The 22478-nt window shown below is 37.0% G+C and overlaps 1 protein-coding gene across 2 annotated transcripts in view; it reads right to left on the bottom strand.

Moving 5' to 3' along the window:
- ARIH1 (ariadne RBR E3 ubiquitin protein ligase 1) overlaps positions 1-22478 on the bottom strand; it is a 102643-nt gene that overhangs the window by 44354 nt on the left and 35811 nt on the right. For both annotated transcript variants that reach the window (XM_069595578.1, XM_069595580.1), the window contains one exon: positions 12050-12117. In XM_069595578.1, coding sequence (XP_069451679.1) covers positions 12050-12117 — 68 coding nt within the window. The remainder of the gene's footprint in view (positions 1-12049; positions 12118-22478) is intronic.

The raw sequence follows: 22478 nt of genomic DNA, 5'->3' as shown, positions 1-22478 counted from the left end.
ATATGAAAGGGAAATATTTTCAACATTTCATCATGAACTATATCTCCTACAGATGCTTTTATAGATTTTTAGATTAAGAAAGTTTCCTTTTGTGCCTACTTTGCTAATGGTGTTTCTTTTTAAAAATCATGAATAATTGCTAATTTTTAGCATCTGCTCCTCTGCATCTACTGAAATATTATTCTCATTTATTTGTTCAAGTGACCATATTAAACTGTTTCAAGTTAAACCAACCTAGCATTTCTGGGATAAATCTTGGCCGTGCCAGATTATTAATTGTTTTTATGTACTGCTGGATTCAATTTGCAAATATTTGGGGGTTTTGTTTCTCTTAGCATCTATGTATATGATAGAAACTGACATGTAATTTTCCTTTGGGCTTTAGTATCAAGGTTGTGATAGCTTCAAGAAGGTGGAGCAAACTCTTTTTCTGTTTTCTAAAAGAATATAAAGTTACATATTATAAGGTTAGAATTTCTGTCTCATTAAATGTTGGTCAAAGTTTCCAGTGTATCCAATCTGGACTTGGACTTTATTGAAAGTTTCACTTCACAATTATAACCCCATAAGGGTTTTCTCTTTCTTATGTAAATTTTTGTAAATTGCAAATTCCTAAGAATTTATCCATTTCATGTAAAATTTCAACTGTTATTAACAGTATCTTTTTTTAAGTATCTTAGGATTCAAAGGGACATTCATTACGTATATTGGTTATTTGTTCTTTCTTTTCTTGACTAATCTCATCTTTTGTCTTCTTGATTCCTTTTCCTGTTTCTTTTCCATTTCATTAGTCTCCCCTAGCATCTCTTCTTGTACATATTCTCTCTGAATTTATTTTGTTCTTCTTTTTCTATTTGACATATCTAGCTCATTAACTTGAGACTTAAGATGAATGCTTAGCTCATTACTATTCTTACACATGCACTTTACATGTATTTATACATGTTTTAGCACAAATTAGGCAGCAGTCTATAATTATTTTCCCTTAACATTCTAATAGTTGCTTAAATAGCACTTATGAATATTTGAAACTTTAATAAACATGGATAGAATTTGAAATGTTGGCTTAAAAAAACACAAATGCTAAGCACAACATAGAGCCACTTTAATATCAATTTTAAAAGATAGCACTGTTTCTGAACACATTTCCATTATTACAGTATTCCAGATTAGCACTTATTTTCTTTCATCTGCTGAGGGATCATCCTACCATCAATTCCACTTTTAGTATTGGGAAGTCAGCTATCCTCTGGAAGAATGTAATGTATACTTTCAATTTCTATTTTTCCCTCTACATACATTATATACACACACAGTTTCACTTTTTGTAAGTCATCTTTCTTGTACCTTACTGCTTTTATGATTGTCTGTTTATGTTTATAGGTTTACTATGATGTTTTAAAATGTAGATTTCTTTTTACCATATTTCATAAAATGCTTTGGCACCAAAATTAATGATCTTACCAGAAAGTAAAATGGGAAATTTTTCACATAAATTATCAATCTTGTTGGACTGTAAGGTGCCATCAACTGAAAGATGCGTTTAGATTTCAGACAGGTATCTAAGGTGTGAAAAACATCATCTTAGAATCAATAAAACAGCATTTTATTATGCATCAGTCAGTTCAATTCAGTCGCTCAGTTGTGTCCAACTCTTTGCAACCCCATGGACTGCAGCACACCAGGCCTCCCTATCCATCACCAACTCCTGGAGTTTACTCAAACTCGTGCCCATTGAGTCAGTGATGCCATCCAACCATCTCATCCTCTTTTGTCCCCTTCTCCTCCCGCCTTGAACCTTTCCCAGCATCAGGGTCTTTTCCAGTGAGTCAGCTCTTCACATCAGGTGGCCAAAGTACTGGAGTTTCAGCTTCAACATCAGTCCTTCCAACGAATATTATTTTGCATGGCAACAGTAAAAATTTCTTACCAATCCAGAAAAATCAATCATTAAACCTTCAAATATCACCTCTGCCCTATTTTCTCTTCTTTTTCTAAATTCAATGGAGATCTTCTTGTTGTATCTTTTATGTTTCTTCTCTTGCGTATTTTCCATCAGTCAGTATGTGTGCATAATTCTGAATAGTGTTTTGATTTCCTATTAAATCAAAAATAGGTTGGTGCAAAAGTAATTGCATTTTGCACTGCTGAAATTTGCAATTTGATATTGGAATACAGTCTTAAATAAATGTGTTTTTTTTTAATTTTTTTGTTATACATCATTTTAATGCACAGTTCTTCCTTTATGTTTTTTGTTAATGACTTATTGCTTGCTATTTATTTTATATGTATTTTACATTGTAGAAATGATGTTAGACAAAAAGAAAATTCGAGTGATTTTATTCAAGTTTAAACTTACAACTCACAATATCAACAATGCATCTGGCCCAGGAACTGCTAAGGAATGTACAGTGCTGTGGTGGGTCAAGAAGTTATGCAAAGGAAATGAAAGCCTTGAAGATAAGGAGTACAGTGGCTGGCCATCGGAAGGTGACAATGACCAACTGAGAGCGCCATCATTGACGCTGATCCTCTTAAAACTACGGGATAAGTTGCCAAAGAACTCATCATCAATCATTCTATGGTCAATTGGCATTTGAAGCAAACTGGAAAGGTGAAAAAGTATGGTAAGTGGGTGCCTCATAAGCTGACTATAAATCATCATTTTGCAGTGTCTTCTCTTATTCTACACAACAACAAACCATTTCTTGATCTGACTGCAAAGTGCGATGAAAAGTGGATTTTATACAACAGGTGACAATCAGACCAGTGGCTGAACAGTGAAGAAGCCGCAAAGCACTTCCCAAAGCCAAACCTGCACCAAAAACAGATCATGGTCACTGCGCCATGGTCTGCTGCCAGTCTGGTCCACCACAGCTTTCTGAATCCCAGTGAAACCATTACATCTGAGATGTATGCTCAGCAAATCAATGAGATGCACCTAAACCTGCAATGCCTGCAGCCAGCACTGGTAAACAGAAGGGGCCCAATTCTTCTCCATGGCAATGCCTGACCACACACCGTACAACCAAGGCTTCAATACAGAACGAACTGCATACACAGTTTTGCCTCAGCCATATTTACGTGACCTCTTACCAACCAACGGCCACTTCCTCAAGCACCTCGACAAGTTTTTGCAGAGAAAATGTTTCCACAACCAGCAGGAAGCAGAAAATGCTTTCCAAGAGTTCATCAACTCATAACACATGGAGTTTTATGCTACAGGAATTAACAAATTTATTTCTCATTGGCAAAAACGTGTTGATTGTAACAGTTCCTATTTTGATTAATAAATACGACCATGTGTTTGAGTCTGGTTACAATGATTTAAAATTCAGGATCCAAAACTTCAATTACTTTTGCACCAATCTAACAGTACACTAAACCTGTTTAGCTGTTAAACTAATTCACTGAATTAATTTTGCTTATTTTAATAAGCTTTTTTTTTCTTCCAAATCTGTATGATAGCTCATACATTCTAATTCCCTGATGAGAGCATACCTATTTTAGTTTACTAACTTAGTGTGACTAATTCTAATATCTAGAATCTCAAGTTAGTATACTTCAATTATAAAAAATAATTTGAGGAAGTAGTTTGAGGCCTTGCTGCTTTTCCCGAGAAAAAATTTATACTTGGTTCTGTCAGGTGTCTGGGTACGTTAACAGTCTGGAACCATCTTAATTCAACTTCAAGGCCTGAGGTTTTTCTGAGCCACTCAGATGACCTGAATACTATCTTCAGTCTTTAGGAGAGCTAGTTTACCTAATCCTCATTCTTGGTGGGATGAGAACTCCAACTTTCCTCCCACTAACCAAAGGCCAACAAAAACCACAGTTCAGTCTCCTGGCTACCTCTTCTGGATCAGCATATGCCTTTAGGGCACAGCAGACCGGGCAGCATATGCCTTTAGGGCACAGCAGACCGGGGTGCTTGGCTCATTTGCCTAGATTTCCATGTTCTCTTGGGTTTTAACCCTCTAATTCTTATTTTACTGATTATCAGATGTTCTTTGTTATTCTATTTAGTGGATGGAATGATTCCCTGAAGTTTTCCAGTCTCCTTTATTTCCTGTTAAACTTCTTCGTATCTCTTCCATCTGCTTTCAATTAACTGTCACCAACCTAAGTCAAGCCAACATTTCTCTTTTATCTGTATTATTGAAATAGTCTTCCAATTGGTCTTCCTGCTTTCAATCAGCTCATACTGTTAGTTTTGCTAAGCATTCAAGGTCTTCCAAAATGTACTTTCCACTAAACACATCCAATCATTTCCTCTCTATTCTTCATGTAAATCTCAATTACCATTCAACATATGTTACACCCCCCATACCAACACTATTTTCTGAACCTGTAATACCCAGGTTCTCACATTCCTCTGACCTTCTAAGTCCAATCAAATGCTATCTCATCAATAAATTCTTAACCACAATAGCAATAATAAGATAATACATTTGCTGCTTTCTATACACTGTTCCCCACTAACACCTGAGCTGTTTGAAGAGGAAACTCTGCTATACTGTAGAACAGTGATTAATGCTATCACAAAAGTCTGCCATCTGACAAACCAACTTTACTTTCACATTCTAGCAGTTAACTGTGAAACAATATACTATTATTAATGTGGTTAAGGAAAGCTACATACTATCACAATAAGGTACAAGGGCTAACCCCCATACTTAATTACTAAATGGGTGTTAATGTTTCAGAATGAAAAGTGGAAAGCTATTTGCAACATAGGGTGGAAAAGACTGATATCCATTTTTAAGATTCTTTGATCACATCTGTCCATTAAAAGTAGTCATCAGCCACCTGTACTGCTCCTTACTTCAGACAGGCCAGTTAACTTATTAACTAACATTCACCTTATATATTACTGACTACAGTGAGTTGTAAAATTTAACAAAACATAAGAAATCTGAGCTGCAGAAAAGATACCAACTTGTTACTTGCTACTAACTGTAAAGGAGCTTAATTTGGCACAGGGTGGTGGTGGTAGGTGGATTTCTCTCAAACTCCTGACAAACTGAAATCTGATTTATATGGAAGTCATACGTTAAATAAAAGTTCTACTGAAGAAAAACAAAAGCTAGAAAGGGCTGAATTTAAAGTATTTACTAAACACTATATATGTTAGGAATTGTGTTAAGAGCTAGGAATAAAAGATTAGTGAGTTATTTTCTACACAAGGAACTCTAGCTTGATCCATGGGTTGGGAAGATCCCCTGAAGTAGGAAATGACAAAACATTCCAGTATCCCATGGACAGAGGAGCCTGGTGGACTGTGGTACATGGGTCATGATGAGTTGGACACAAGTGTTCTTCAACAAGAAATTTACTCTATCAGAGGTAAGGAGATACTCAATTTTCAAAGACTGCAATAACAGAATTACTAGTCATGGTGTCACACACTCAATATTTGATGCTACAAGCTGTGATGCCTGTGCCAACGGCACCAGCAACAGCTCTTCCATTACAATAGTCTGGCATTTTCCTGAACTCAGACTTCATGGCTGATTCTCAATATGTAATGTCTTTTCCACTTAACTTCTCAGTTTGCTTGCAACTAAAAACCCTAACTGATATACCAGAAAAGGAGACAGTTCAAGATAACAAATGAAATAATGAAAGCAACATCCCACAAAAACTATGACAGACTCAAAGCCCAGATTGAAAGGTTGGTCTTACAGAAAGACAGACTTGTTATTGCTGTACTTCTTAGTCTCTGATTTGTTCACCTGGAGGATCATGGGAAGAAGCCTAATGAATAAAGAAAATTCTATCTAATTTGTAAAACAGAAAAGAAATGTGCAGAGTTAAAAAGCAGAATGCTGGGTAAGAAAGAAAATGGCAAAAGTCTGGAAAGCTGCTACAAGACACAAAAGAGACCAGAAAGTTAAAACGGTCCCTTGTCTACCAGCCCCTCCCCACCTTCACCAAAATTTATTTTTCAAAAGAATAAGTCACTCATGTTTAGGGTCAGGACAGATCTGTGTAAGCTGTGGACTGGAAGTCCAGGAGGCAAGTAAGAAGAATCATTGTTAAGATTCTATTTATACCTATATTGCTGTTGCTGGACTATGGATTCCCTCCTCCAGGACAGGGATTATGGCTCACTAATAAACACAAGGAATATTGATATGCTTAGTGTATAGAAAAGAGAGAGGAAGAAATTTAAAACTTCACAATTTTTACCAAGGTAAGAATCATCCTTAAGTATGTCAAAATGAACAGAAATAATACTTGAATTCACTTTGTGTCACCAACTGGAAAACAAGATCTTTTTCTAATGCTATGTAACAAAATTTACTGCCCATATTATCTATCTTTGCTTGTGATTCCTGGGATCCTAAATATTGTAAGATTATCATACAAGTAACTTTCACTGTTATACTTGAGAACTGGGAGACGCACAGTGTCACTGAAGCTGAGCCTCCTTATAACTCCGTGTTTCTTTTCATTCTTCAAGGCTATTAATGGGGTGAGAGGAGAGGTAAGAATGGGAAAGGGCCCGGGCACTGGCACTTACAAAGATTCTTAGGTACTTTCTATGTGCTTTAATAGTTTACCTATTGATTGTCTTGAGTCTCCTAGGTAATGATTATATTGTCTTCACAGAATTTCTCCTGTATGAATTTCTTTTCTAATTAAAAGAATTATTTTTAATGTTTTATTTTCTTTGGGTCATGCTGGGCAGCACATGTGATCTTAGGTCTTTGATCAGGGATCAAATTCATGCCTCTAGCACTGGAAGTGCAGAGTCTTAACCACTGGACCACCAGAGAAGTCTTTCTTTCTTTCTTATAGAAAAGTGCTTTCTTACAAATGAATATGTATTTTCTGAATTAAATAATTATTTTGTTATAAAGTTTTTCTGCAATTATTGAGGGAAATTCACACAATACAAAAAAACAAAGAATTTTTTAAAATCCATAATCCTCACATACCCAAATCAATCTTCATGCCACGTATTTAATTTTCCATGTACTATTTTATGTATTAGAACTCCCAATACATTTAAATGGTGGTGACTGTCAATATCCTTGTTTGATTTTAACTGGCACATTTCTAATATTTCAAAATTAAGTATAGTTTTGCTATAGGTTATTAGTTGATATCCTTTATTAATCTAAGAAATTACCTTCTTAGTTTGCAAAAAAAAATTTTCTGACTCAGGGGTAAATACACAATATTATTAATACATTGCTGACATTTATAATTACCTTTTGGCTTCTCTTCATCAACCTGTTAAAAGTAGTAAATGCTACAGACAAGTTTTTTCCTAAAGGTGACCCATTCTTACATTCTTAGGAGAAATCCTACTAGACCATTATTATTTCAATTATTTTTTATTCATGAAATCAAAAGCTATGTTCATAACAAATGTAGTTTTCTTATGCTGTCTTTGTCAAATATCATAACCAGATTTATTCTGATTTGACTAATATGAAATAATGATGCCTTATCTTTTTTAACATTCTAAAATAATTTTCAGTAGGAACTAGTAGCTCCTTAAAGGTTTACTGAGATAGAACGTGAACATAAAATCATCTGGTGCTTTTCGGGAAAGGAGAGGGATCTTCTAGCGTATTTACCTTTTCCTACAGTTGTCTTCCTACTTTTTTCTTTGGGAGATGGGTAATTTCCTTTCTGAGCTTTCAAATGTAATGGTATAAGTGGTCTAAGTGTGTAGTCGCTCAGTTGTGTCCGACTCTGAGACTACATGGACTGTAATGCACCAGGCTCCTCAGTCCATTGGATTTTCCAGGTAAGAATATTAGGGTGGGTTGCCATTCCCTTCTCCAGGGGATCTCCCCGACCCAGGGATGGGACATGGGTCTCCCACATTGCAGGCAGATTCTTTACCACCTGAGACCAGGGAAGCCCCGTGGTGGTATACACAGCATTAAATAAAACTTCTGAAATATGTTTTCCTAACCATAATTATAAATTATTTCCAATGTTGTTTATTTGTGCCTCTTCCTCTTACCCTAATCACATTTGCCAATGATTTACAATGATTTATTTCCCTCTTTTTCAAAATAAACTTGACCTTTTTTAAAGAGCAATTTTAAGCTCAAAGTTGAAAGTACAGAGGTTTCCTATATAACCCCTGCCACTACACACACACAACCACCCCCTCCGCCAACATCTCACGTAAGAGTGGTACATTTGATGCAATGAACCTACATTGACACATCATTGTCACCCACAGTTTACATTAGGTGTCAGGTTTGGTGCTGAACATTCAATGCATTTAGATAAATTTATACTTGACATATACTTATCGTAACAGTTTCATAAAGTACACTTTCACTGCCCAAAAGGTTCTTTTGGATCCCTCTAACCTCTGGCAACGACTGATCTTTTCATTATTTACATAATTTTGCCTTTTCCAGAATGTTATACACTTGGGATCAAACAGTATGCAACTTTTCCAGACTGGTTTCTTCCACTTACCAATACTCATTTAAGGTTCCTTCATGTCTTTTCATGGCTTGATAGCTCACTTCGTTTTAGCAATGATATATTCCATTGCCTGGATGTGCCACAGTCCGTTCATCCATTCACTGACTGCAGAACATCTCCGTTACTTCCAAGTTTTAGCAAGTATGAATACAGATGCTGTGAATACCCATGTGCAGGTTTTGGTGGGCACAAGTTTTCAACTCATTTGGGTAACTATTAAGATGCGTGACTGGATTATATGGTAAGAAACTTCCAAACTGGAAGCAGGGTGGCTGGACCATTTTGCATTCCCAACAACAATGAATGAGAGTTCCTGCTGCTCCACATCCTCATCAGTACTGGGTGGTATTTTCTGGATTTTGGTCACTCTAACCAAGGTGTGTGGTGGTAATTTCGACAATCCCATATTAATGAGCAGTACCCTAATGATGATATGTGATGTTAAATATCTCTTCTCTGATAAGGTAAGTATTAAGATTTTTGCCCACTTTAAAATTGAGTCTTTATCCTACTACTGAGTTCCAAGAATTCTTTATGTATTTCAGGTAACAGGTATCTTTTGCAAATATTTTCTCCATAGGTCTTGTTTTCTCATTCTCTTATTTCCCTTTATCCATTTCAAAGGTCAGTTTATTTCTGTTTCTTAGTTCACTAATGCTGTTTTTATCTTAAATAACTATTCTACTTTCTGAGTTTATTTTATATACTTTTCTAACTTTCTGTTTGAAAGGTTCAGTTTGTTTTCTCCCTAATTATCTTTTTTTATAGATACTGACTATAAATTTCACTGTACCTCTTCAGCCACATTCCACATCTGACCTGCCATTATTTAGTTCTAACTTTTAGTAATTTAAATTTTGGATTCTGAGTTTTTTTGCAAGTGTGAAAACAGAAGCAACGTATGAATTTTTCTTGAAATGTATTATAGCCCAGAATGTGACCATTTTGAAAATAATATACTCTGAAGGATACACAAATACCAATACATATTTTAAACTCTAAGTTTATTTATTGACACCAGCCTAGAGAGACAGCACCCACAAAACAAGAATAAAGTTATTAAAATGAGTAAGTTGGATACTGTTAAACAATTCAAGATGGCTAAACAGCTGATGCAGTAAGAAAAGCAAGTTAGTGAATTAAAGGTAAACCTGAAGAACTTTCACAGACCAAAGTAAAGAGACAAGTACAGAAGAAGCATTTTTTAAAAAGGTGGAAAAGAGATCCAGAAGTTTCAACATATAACCAACAGGAATTCTAGAAAGCAACAAGAGAATGGAAAAAAGGTAATATTAAACAAATAATAGCTAAGGATTTCCCAAACTAAAAACATGAGTCCTCAGACTTAAAGTGTGCAATTAGCTATATTTTCCAAACTTACTCCACAATTTCAAACTGTTAAGAATTTCTCTTGAGGGAGGGGACACATGTATGCCTACATCCTATTCGTGCTGATGTGTGGCAGAGGCCGGCACCATATTGTAAAATAATTATCTTCCAATTAAAAAAAAAAAGAACTTCTCTTAGAGCACTAAAGAATGTATTATTCTGGAGGGGGGAAAAAGTAAATACGGAGAAAACAGTGGGATGAAACAAAAATTTTAGCCAAAAAAAAAAAGTTAAATATACTAATAGTAAAAATGCTTAAAATTAAATGAAAACTTCAAAATATCAACTTATCCAACTTAGAGAGGAAGAGGGGAGGACAGAGAAGAAAATTATGCTACAGTTTTTGTCTTGTGTAGGACACGAATATAAATAGTATACTGTTATAAACTTACAGTTAAGTATGCATATAAACTATAAGGGTGATCATTTTAAAAACTGAAATAAAACATATAACTCTGAAATTATTAGGGGGGAACAAAGGGAAAGGAAACTTGATCAAGCCAAATAACCTAACAGAAAACATAGTAAATATAAAGTACAAATCAAGGAAATTAGTAACTAAATCTAAACTTATTAGTAATTACAAAATAAAGTATAGCAGTGCTACCACCAGACAACATAGGATATAATGTGAAACATCATGTGAGACAAAAAGGTATTGCACACTGATTTAAAAACACAAAAGATTTACAAGTCCAGAATATACAAAACAAAAACTGGAATTACAAGGAGAAACTGAAATGTTCATACATACTAGAAGTTTCCAGACGCCACCTATTTCAATTCATACTTAAGTACAGTATTTAATTGAAGAATGCTTTCAACAGTGTCAGCAATGCTGCAGGGCAAATTTGAGAATGCCTTTAGAGAGATACACTGATAAGAAACAAACTATAAATAAGTCTAGCTCAGCAGAGGAGTATCAGATGTAAACAATGAAACCTACCTTTTTCCTAACAGAGCTGTCATACAGTAAGTTTGAAAACAAACTTGACCAAAATTAAAAGTACCACTGATTTTTTTCATAAAAGGTCAGATCCATGCAAAAACAGGGGGAAAAACCCCACCACACTAGTCAAGGAGCATTTTATTCTTCAAGCACCTGGGAAAGTTCGACAGTATGTATCTAAGAACATAAGCTTTGGAGTCCAACAAATCTGAGTTTAAGTGCTAACTCCTTGTGTTACAAAACTCATACAAATATATGAAGCTCTAAGTCTTATAACTATTAAGTGGGGATGATAATTTGTAGCTCCATAAAGCTATCACTAAGATGAAATGAAATAATGCCTGGCACAGAGGGCTCAATAATTAACAATTATTGCTGTTACTATTAAATTGTATTGGGGTGCAAGATGTGAGAAACTTCATAATATTGTTGGTATTAATTAACATGTTTTGCAAAGCGTTTTTGATTCTAAAGTCACACAGGAAATATTTTCCATTTATTTTTCATAATACTTGGATTCTCAGGTTGTAACAAAAACTGTATGTAATTTTAAAATTAAAATTAGAACTGCTGGTTTTAGACTGATAGAATAAGTAACAGCTCTCATTCTATTACCAAGTGCTCCAAATTTCCAATCTAAGAAAGACAAAAAGATAAAGAAGGCAGTATTACTGTCATTCTCTAGTCCTTGTAATTTCTTGCCTTTAGAACCAGAAATATCTCCAGAGAGAAAATGCCCAATGGGATTTAGTCCTGCACTGAAACCAGAGAACCACTCCAAACAGCTGTTTTAGTGGTAAGGATACCCTGAGCAACTTCTTTATATTTACTGAAGAAATGTCACTATTATGCCTACAGAAGAAAGTTTATGGGCAAGAAAGTTTTAAGTAATTAAAGGAAGATCTTATTCATGTGTTCTAATATATTAAGTCCTTGAAAAACAAACAAACAAACAAAAAACACCTACTTTTAGTTCTCAGTACTCAAGGGGATGTATTATAGAAGATACTGAAGCAGAGTCCCCACACCTCACCTCCAAAGTAAAAGAAGAAACAAGCCTGAGTTCCCTTAACACTAGGTTTATTGCAAACTTACACATGGGGAATATATCAAAGCAAATACTATTCATACATGGGTTTGTTCACTAAGTATATAAATCAATCCCTTACTTGTGTCTCATAAACTCAGTTCAACAGGCTTTCCATAATTACTTCTAAGTATAAAGCTCACAATATAGTTCCTTACCTTTCCATTAGCTTCTCTTTATCCCAATTGAAGTGGCTAAGGAGTATTCTTGTGATAGTTGCTGGATTCTAAAGGAGGGGGGAAAAAAAGTCATTTTAAGGTAATAGCACTTATTGACATTTAGTGAATTTTTTTAGGTTGAATTTACTCTTCTGTAACACCCCACCCAAATTACTTTTCCTAAGGTATTTCTTTATTCCCCTAGGAAAATACAAAATTTTAAGAGCAAGACTATTTATAAATAGTTTGTCACACTAATGTCATGTTTCTGTGAGAGTCTAAAGCAGAATTCACAATAAGCCAAGAAGAAATTAAATGAAGAACTACTGTATTAAATCAAGCACTAATAAAGTGAACTTTTTTGCAATTAGATTTAACAGACTGCCACATCAACACATTGTAAATCAATAAAGTTTCTAATATTTTATGTACTGAATAGCTCTAATCAGTCCAAACCATTTTTAATTCAAAAGGCCCACACTTAATGAAAAAGACAAAACATCTGTACTATGAAATATTTTATAGGGTATCATCTGTAATCACTATTTCATTTCTCAAAGGAAACCAAAGAGTCCAAAGTCTACTGCCCCATCATCATGCAGTGATGTCACAGACCCTCCCATTTTCCATGAAACTAGTGAACAGTTTTACCTCAGTAAGATGATGGGGCCTAGGAGATGAAGGAAATCCAACTTATTCAAAGACACCAGAGCCAGTTACAAGGTCAAAAGTGAAATTCAAACCTGAGTCTGCTTATCTGTACTTTATGTATGATTTTATTATATCAAGTAACATTTCAAAAACGGTCTCTGCATATAAACCATAGTTAGACAGCAATGTTCCGGCACAGTAAGTGTTTGGGCTTCCCTGGTGGCTCAGACGGCAAAGAATCCGCCTGCAATGCAGGAGACCTGGGTTTGATCCCTGGATCTGGAAGATGCCCTGGAGAAGGGAATGACAACCCACTTCAGTATTCTTGCCTGGAGAATTCCATGAACAGAGAAGCATGGCAAGCTGCAGTCCACGGGGTCTCAAAAGAGTTGGACACGGCTGAATTAATAACACACATTACTGATTTAGTTTAAAAGCAATCCTGTATAAAAATTTCATGAAAGAAATCCCTATCAATTATTCTTAGTAATACCATTTGTCACAAAAATTCACAGACATCCACATTGCTGCTGTTGTTTAGTTGCTAAGTTGTGTCCGACTAACCTTTGGCAAAAAAGCCAAAGATGCAGATATTTTAAGTCCCAACCCTCAGCTCCAAACACATTTTGCTAATCCATCTAGGTATTCCTTACTTCTTAGACTCAGACTTCCTTAAGAATCTTCCTTCAACACACCATTTGAGAAAAACACTGTCAGTCTATAAGAACAGGTGAAAAGAAACCTATTAGCTCACCCTAAATTATAATATTTGTACAGAATATAATTTTATCACATATCCAGCTCTTTTACAATAGGATTGTAGGCTTCCCTTGTGACTCAGCTGGTAAAGAATCCACCTGCAATGCAGGAGATCTGGGTTCAATCCCTGGGTTGGGAAGATCCCTCGGAGAAGGAAACGGCTACTCACTCCAGTACTCTGGACTGGAGAATTCCACGGCATCACAAAGAGTCGGATAGGACTGAGCAACTTTCACTTGCCTATAACTGAAATAGTTAATCAGTCATATTTAAAATAAGGGCAATAATCCCATCAATTAGGGAAATTTAGTAGTACTCACTGGGATTTTGTAACTATAACTTTGGGACATCCAAAACACTATACATTCTCTGCCACTGGGAAAAATTTTTCAGGAACTGTTAAGTCTCAACTTGCAAAGAGAAAAATGGGAGAGGTGGGGAAATGCCCTCTTTGACCTAATACTGTTAAGTGCCTTTTCTGTGTTTGAGATCCCACATCAAAAACTGGTCTTGTCCAGAGTTTCCAAACCTGCTTTATTGATTCTTCAAAAATAACTATGGAATGTTCTATTAAAAAACAGATTCCTAGGTTCCACCCCTAAACTTGCTTGTTGCCAAAGGGATTCAGAACATTAGGCCAGTGGTCCCCCAGGATGAAGAAAACATGGCAATCTTTCTGGTTTGGGCTGTTCAAAAATTTCTGTGTAGGTATAAGTCTTTGTTTAGTAATGTACACAGGGACTTCCCTGGCAGTCCAGTGGTTAAGACTTCGCTTTCCAATGCAGTGGATGCAGGTTCGATCCCTGGTCGGGGAGCTAAGATTCCACATGACTCTTGGCCAAGAAACCAAAACATAAAACAGAAGCAATACTGTAACAAATTCAATAAAGACCTAAAAAAATAATGTACATGCTTTATTTAGGTACATGCCATAAAATTTTCCCCAGAAGGATACTGGGGAAATTGGATAAAGAATACTGGAAAATTTGGCTAAACCACATCATAATGCCAAAATAGCTATATTTTGCCAGTGATCTACACTTCAGGGCAGAGAATATTTCACAATACTAAATAAATATATTTGGGTCACTATCTCAGTGCAGCTGGCTCAAGTCATTTATGTGCACTGAATGTAAGGAAAGGTGATGGAAAAATAACGTTTACTGTCCATCTACTATATTCCAGACCCTGTGTAAGAACGTCCCAGTTGGTGCCAGTGGCAAAGAATCTGCCTGCCAATGCAGGAGACATAAGAGATGTGGGTTCGATCCCTGGGTAGGGAAAAAGCCCTGGAGAGGAAATGGCAACCCATTCCAGTATTCTTGCCTAGAAAATCCCATGGACAGAGAAGCCTGGTGGGCTACAGTCCATGGGGTCAAAAACCAGTCAGACGTGACAAGAGACTGAGCACACAGGCACAACACAGTACTTTATATGCCCCATCTAATCCCCAAAGCCCTCTGTAAGGGAAACATGCCCACTTCCCACTTCAAATATGAGAGAACTGTGACTAGGCTCCAGCAGCATACAAAAACTACCCAGCATCCACCTCTGCTGCTGCTGCTAAGCCGCCTCAGCCATGTCTGACTCTGAGCGACCCCACAGCCGGCAGCCCACCAGGCTCCCCCGCCCCTGGGATTCTCCAGGCAAGAACACTGGAGTGGGTTGCCATTGCCTTCTCCAATGCAGGAAAGTGAAAAGTGAAAGTGAAGCCGCTCAGTCGTGCCTGACTCCTAGCGACCCCATGGACTGCAGCCTACCAGGCTCCTCCGTCCATGGGATTTTCCAGGAAAGAGTAATGGAGTGGGGTGCCATCCCCTTCTCCAGCATATCTCTAATTAAGTACAACAGTCGGAAATTCTAGCCTAGGACAATCTGGATCTAATATTCCTTCATTTATTCCATGTGGGAGAATCCAAAGGAATATTAAAAACATTACTTACATATGTTTAAATATCTTTTATATCCTCCACAACAGGGTAATTCAAGGCAGAATGAGGAGGGGATGACAGAAAGCTATAAGGCACAAAGGCATTTGAGGGACTGAAAAATGTGATGGTTGGTAATGATGAGGGAAAATCTTTATCAAAACTCAAACTATACACTTAGAAATGGGTACCTTTACTCAAATAAAAGTTACACATTAATCATGTTTATTTTTATTTAAAAACAGAACAAACTGACTTTTGGTCCTGGCATCTCCCTCCCACCAATTACAACTAAAAACTCTGCACAAAATACAACCAACAAGAGTCCTCTAACAAGTAACAGCAGGTAGATTGGGGAGAACAGGGAAGAACAACAAATAAGATGGTAATGAGTATCCTGTTTGTTTTACCTCCTGGCTTGGACACAAGCATGGGCCAAATAGGCATAACTGTGTAATAGGCATGATCGGCAAAAACTCAGACAAGCGCACCTTCTTGGTCAGAGGACTAGGGCAAATGCCCCTGGAGAAGTCAGAGAGAATACTTTTCATTTTCCTTTATTTATTTCTCCCAGCCTTGGCCTGAGACCAGTCCCAGCCATGAAACTACACTACTGCAGACCACAGAGAACTACCAGGGAAAACCCACTGCTCTGAACAGAGGAACAAGGAAGGACTCTGTCGTGGAGAGTGAGAGAGAATCCCTACTATTTTCTGTTTCTCTCTTGCCACTTCACCTCAAGGCATGACAGGCAGAAAACTAAAACTGAGAGAACTCCATACATTCAGCTAGAGGAATGAAGAAAAGGGCCCCTGGGAGACAGAGGAAATCACTAAGAAGAGAGATGCAGAAGCAGATTCCTAATTCTATGATGAACCAAGTCCTAGGCGCAAATGCAAGCAATACACGTGTGGAACAGCCAAAGAAGAACGGAAGTTTCCAGAACAGAACTATGATATAAACCGCTGCCCAAATCCTAGATCAACCTAGTGGGAATGGGAGGGACAAAGTGAACATAGCAAAGATTTAGGAAACTGAACAGCTAATGGGATCAACCTGTACATAAGGCGAGAAAGAGCTGCAGGTGGAACCTAACTGGGTTGACTTGTTTACTAAAACAAATAAAAGATCCTTACCATTTTTGAAAGGATTTTAAGATGACACAGAATCTCACACAACATACTACACATGCAGGAGAGAATACAGAACTACCAGAAACAAAGTAAGAACAATCACAAAAATCTGACCAACTATCAAGGGAGAAGACAATTACCTGAGTCTGACCCCAAGATGACCCAGATATTAGAATTATCAAAGACTTTTGAAGCGTCTGTTAAAAACATGACACATTAGGCAAGGGTGAACACCTTAAAATGAATGGAAGAAATTCTTAGGACAGAAGCTCAAATTATTGAAAAAAAAAAGAAAAGAAAGAAGAACCAAATGGAAAATTTTAGGAATTAAAAAACTCTAAGATCACTGGATGGGCTCAAGAGCAGAGAGGAGATGAGAGAGCAGTCAGTGAACTCAAAGATATGTCAATAACAAGAGTGAGTGAGTGAGTGTGTGTATGGGTGTGTATGAAGTCTTGGGGCCCTGTGGGATAATATCAAAAGCTACCAGCCTAAAATTCTATATTCAATGAAAGTATAGTTCAGGATCGAAGCAAAGGATATTCTCAGAGAGAAGAAAACCAAGAGAACTACTGCCAGCAGACCTGTTTTAAAGGAACTGCTAAAGAAGTTCTCCAAACAGAAAGGGAATGGCAGCAGAGGGTAACCTAGAATTTCAGGAAAGGAGGAAGAGCAACAGAAAGGGTAAATGAGTAAATATCATAGTCTATTTTTCTCCTCTTATGTTTCTGAAAATAAACAGAACTGCTGAAACCAAAAATTATAATGTTATATAAACCAAAAATTATATATGTTATGGTGAGGGGACAGGTTAAATGCATACCAATGTAACACATATGACAGCTACAATACAAAGGGACAGACACAAACGTTATCCATATAGGTTTCTATGTTTCACTTGGAGTGGGAAAATATTAACTCTAAGTAGACTGTGAAGTGAAATATTTGTATATAACGCCTACAGCAACCACTTGGAGAGAGATAAAAGCACCAATACATATATAAAGTCGAATATTTTTAAAATTTCAATCCAAAAGAAAGCAGAAAAGGAAGACAGAAGAGGAAAATAATTTAAAACACCAAAATTCAACCACATCAGTAATTCCGTTAAATGTGAAAAGCGGGGAAAAAACAAAAACAAACAAAAAACAACACTTAAAAGACAGAGGTAACTATACAAATACCAAATTATTATGTTATATACCTGAAACTGATGTCATATGTCAATTATGCTTTAACTAAAAAAGGAAATCTTTGTGCTGCTAAATGAAAATAAAAGACAAGAGACAGAAAGTTTAATTTTTTTAAGGAAAACAATATATTGTTTATATAACAACCCATTTCCCAATATAATGATATACAGAAACTAAAAGTAAAAAATTTTTTTAAAGATGTATTATGCAAAACACAAATCAAGCAAAAGCTGCAGCAGCTGTTTTTCTCAAAGTAAACTTCAAAACAGGAAAATTTACCAGGGATAAAGAGAAATCTCAGTGGAAAGGTCAAGTCACCAAGAAAACATGCACCTAACAATAAAGTCCCATAATAAATGAAGCAAAAGCTGACAGAAATGAAAGCAAAACAGACAAATCCACAATTATATTTAGAGATTTCAAAACTCCTCTCTCAGTAATCCACTGAATGGACGATTCAGAAAATAAATCATCTTCTATTAAGTAATCCAAAGGTCAACGAGGAAGTCTTGAAGAAAATTAGAAAACATCTTGAACTGAGGGATATGAAAATACAAAACATCAGAATTCGTGAAATGTAGCTAATGTTGTTTAGGAAGAAATTGTGTTAAATGCTTACATTAGAAATGAAGAAAGATTTTAAAAAAATTCTTAAGTGCAAACTACACCTAACACAAGCAGAAGAATTAATAAAAAGAAGTCAATAAAACTGAAGACAGAAAAACAAGAGAAAATAAATGAAACCAAAAGCTGTACTAAACATGAACAGAATGCAAGCAAGGACTAAACAAGGGACTTCTCTGCTGGTCCAGTGGCTAAGACTCTGCACTCCTAATGCAGGGGACCCAGGTCCAATTCCCGATGAGGGAATTAGATCCCACATGCAACAACTAACAGTTCATTCACATGCCGCAACTAGAAAATCCTGCATGCTGCAACTTAAGATCCAGCACAGGTAAAATACAGCCAACCAGAAAAAGCTTCAAAGTTTCTTATAAAGCTAAACGTAATATTTAACCCCAAAATCTGACTATTAGGAATTTACCCAAGTGAAACGAACACTTATGTTCACCCAAAACCTGTATGAAGATTTCTCTGTGTGTGTGTGTGTGTGTGCATCTGTGAGTCTGTGTGTCAGACGCTCAGTAGTGTCCAACCCTATGCAACCCACAGACTATAGCCTGCAAGACCCCTCTGTCCATGGGATTTTCCAGGCAAGTACTGGAGTGGGTTGCCATTTCCTCTCCATATATATATATATATATACACACACTCATACAAACACACACACACACGCATGTATATATAAAACAGCTTTATTCATACCTGGTAAAAACGGAGAACAATCTAAACATTTTGCAACTAGGGAATGTATAAACAATGGTGGTACAGCCACTGGATGGACTACTCCTCACCAACAAAGAACTATTGTTACAACAGTACATATGAATCTCAAATGCAAATTCTAAGTGAAAGAAAGTGAAAGTCGTGTCCGACTCTTTGCGACCCCGTCAACTGTAGCCCACCAGGCGCCTCCATTACCAGGCACCTCCGTCCATGGGATTCTCCAGGCAAGAATACTGGAGTGGGTTGCCATTTCCTTCTCCAAGTGAAAGAAGCTATACTCAAATGGCTACATATTATTGCAAGATTCCATTTTTATGACAAGGTAGAAAAGGCAAAATACAAGGATGGTATACAAATCTTCTAGTTGCCAGGGGTTGGTGGGTGGTATGATTTGGACAAACAGGATATAAGAATGGAGCCTTTTAGAGGGTGATAATGGAACTGTTCTGTAAGCTGGCTGAGATGGAATTTATATTCTTTTGTCAAAATTCATGGAATTATACACCTAAAAGTACCCAAAAGCCTTTGACTATGTGGATCACGACAAACTATGGAAATTTCTTCAAGAGATGGGAATATCAGACCACTCTACTTGCCTCCTGAGAAATCTGTATGCAGCTCAAGAAGCAAGAGTTAGAACCGGACATGGAACAATGGACTGGTTCCAAACTGAGAAAGGAGTACATCAAGGATGTACATTGTCTTATAGCAATAACCTCAGAGATCCAGATGATACCACTCTTATGGCAGAAAGCTAAGAGAAACTGAAGAGCCTCCTGCTGAAAGTGAAAGATGAGAGTGAAAAAGCTGGCTTAAAACTCAACATTCAAAAAAACAACGACCATGGCATCTGGTCCCATCACTTTCTGGCAAATAGATGGGGAAACAGTGCAAACAGTGAGACTTTATTTTCTTAGGCTCCAAAATTACTGCACATGGTGACTGCAGCCATGAAATTAAAAGAAGCTTGCTCCTTGGAAGAAAAGCTATGACCAACCTGGACAGCATATTAAAAAGCAGAGATATTACTTTACCAACAAATGTCCCTCTAGTCAAAGCTATGGTTTTTCTGGTAGTCATGTACAGATATGAGAGTTGGACCATAAAGAAAGCTGAGTGCCTAAGAATTGATGCTTTTGAACTGTGGTGTTGGAGAAGACTCTTGAGAGTCCTTTGGACTGCAAGGAGATCCAACCAGTCAATCCTAAAGGAAATCAGTCCTGAATATTCACTGGAAGGACTGAAGCTAAAGCTCCAATACTTTGGCCACCTGTTGTGAAGAACTGACTCATTGGAAAAGACCCTGATGCTGGGAAAGATTGAGGGCAGGAGGAGAAGGAATGACAGAGGATGAGACAACTGGATGGCATCACCGACTTGATGGTGATGGACAGGGAAGCTGGGACTGCTACAATCCATACAGTCCCAAAGAGTCAGACAGGACTGAGAGACTGAACTGAAAAGTGTAAATTTAGTGTATGCAAATTGAAATATAAATTTAAAATATAAATTATGAGAGTAATTAACTTGTACTAGAGCACCAATAATGGAATTCTGACTATTAAAAGTGCAATGATACCTCACAACCCATCAATCACACTCCTGGGTTGTGTTTTTTTTTGTTGTTTTTTTTTTTACTCCTGGGTATTTTTATACCCACTAATTCAAAAACATACGTGCACTGCAATGGTCACAGTAGTAGTACGTGAAATTCACAAGATATGGAAGCAACCTAAGCATCTGTCAACAGAAGAATGGATGCAGATGTGGTGTATATACATGCAATGGAATATTACTCAGGCACAAAGGAATGAATTTTTGCATTTGCAGCAACGTGGATAGACTTGGAGGTCACTCAGTTCAGTTCACTCCCTCAGTCGTGTCTGACTCTTTGCGACCCCATGGACTGCAGCACACCAGGCCTCCCTGTCCATCACCAACTCCCAGAGTTTACCCAAGCTCATGTCCATTGAGTCGGTGATGCCACCCAACCATCTCATCCTCTGTCGTCCCCTTCTCCTCCTGCCTTCAATCTTTCTCAGCATCAGGGTCTTTTCCAATGAGTCAGCTCTTCGCATCAGGTGGCCAAAGTATTAGAGTTTCAGCTTCAATATCAGTCCTTCCAATGAATACTCAGGACTCATCTCTTTAGGGTAGACTGGTTGGATCTCCTTGCAGTCCAAGGGACTCTCAAGAGTCTTCTCCAACATCACAGTTCTAAAGCACCAATTCTTATTGGTGTTTCTTTAAAAAAAAAAAAAGAAGAAGATACAAACAAGCCAAATAAAATCAGTTAATGAGCAAAATCACCATAATTAGAAAATTAATACTTGCAGCAATATATTTAACCTTTAGGACAATAAGGCAATCTAAAATTTCACGTGATCTCTAGTTACAAGCTCTAAAACAATGGTGTTCCCCTACTGGTTACATATTAGGATCTCCTCTGAAAATGTAAAAATATCAATACATGACTTCAGCACCAGTAATGTGGTTTCAACTGTCTGGAATGGGAAATGGATACGTGTACTTTTCACCCAACTATAACCTGCAGTTCCCCCAGACAATAGCAGTATCAGCCAGAGTTAGGGACTAATGCCCTGAACAGTCCCGCTATGAAGGGCTCTGAAGTGCATGTGTAGAACTCCCATATGAACACAGTGGCTTAGTGTTTTAGTAATTTGAAGAAAATGACGTTCTGTGGTTACAGCAGTGGTGCTTGCTTTCAAAGTATGTCCAAAGTTCCATTTCTGGATTTTTAAAAAGTGGGTCTCAATATGACAACTGTCCCAGCTGACTATGCACTATCATCCTCTATTCTTTGATCAAATGGTCCTCAACTATGGTAGTCCATTAGAATCATATGAAGCACTTTAAAAAACTGATGTGCAACCCACATCCAAGGCTAAATACATCAGAAGCAAAGTAAGGGAGGAGAGATGGAGGAGGGGACTGGGTGCAAAAGGGAAAAATCTTGGCAGTACCATTTACTGAAAGCGTCCTGGCATTCCAACATGCAGCCAAGGTGGAGAACATACATGCAGACATGCCCACACTCTACAGTGACAGAATCCCCTGGCAGAGCAACCAAGCTATTGAATGACATTCCTAGGATTAGTACTATGGAGAAGCAACTATTTTTGAAAAGTCTCAAGAGATAATCCTTATTTTAGGGGAAAGCTAAATATCAGATGAAAGGGTTTTATAATATAAAACAGTAGTCTTAAGATGAAACAGCAAAAAATTTTTTTAAAAGAAACCAATTATCATACATAGAAAAGACCCCACAAAGGCTAGCTTTATCTCAAAATTTGATCTGAAATAGAACGGGTTGTAGATTTCATTTCAAAACTCAGTTTGACAATTTTCCTATACAAGAAAGGGCTCATGCTTCTATTTTTCTATTCAGCTTAATCTG

The sequence above is a fragment of the Ovis canadensis genome, chromosome 7 (genome assembly GCF_042477335.2).
Source record: "Ovis canadensis isolate MfBH-ARS-UI-01 breed Bighorn chromosome 7, ARS-UI_OviCan_v2, whole genome shotgun sequence".
In the NCBI taxonomy this organism is placed as follows: domain Eukaryota; kingdom Metazoa; phylum Chordata; class Mammalia; order Artiodactyla; family Bovidae; genus Ovis; species Ovis canadensis.
Note: the sequence above shows the minus strand (reverse complement) of the source record. Positions and strands in the feature narration are given on the sequence as shown.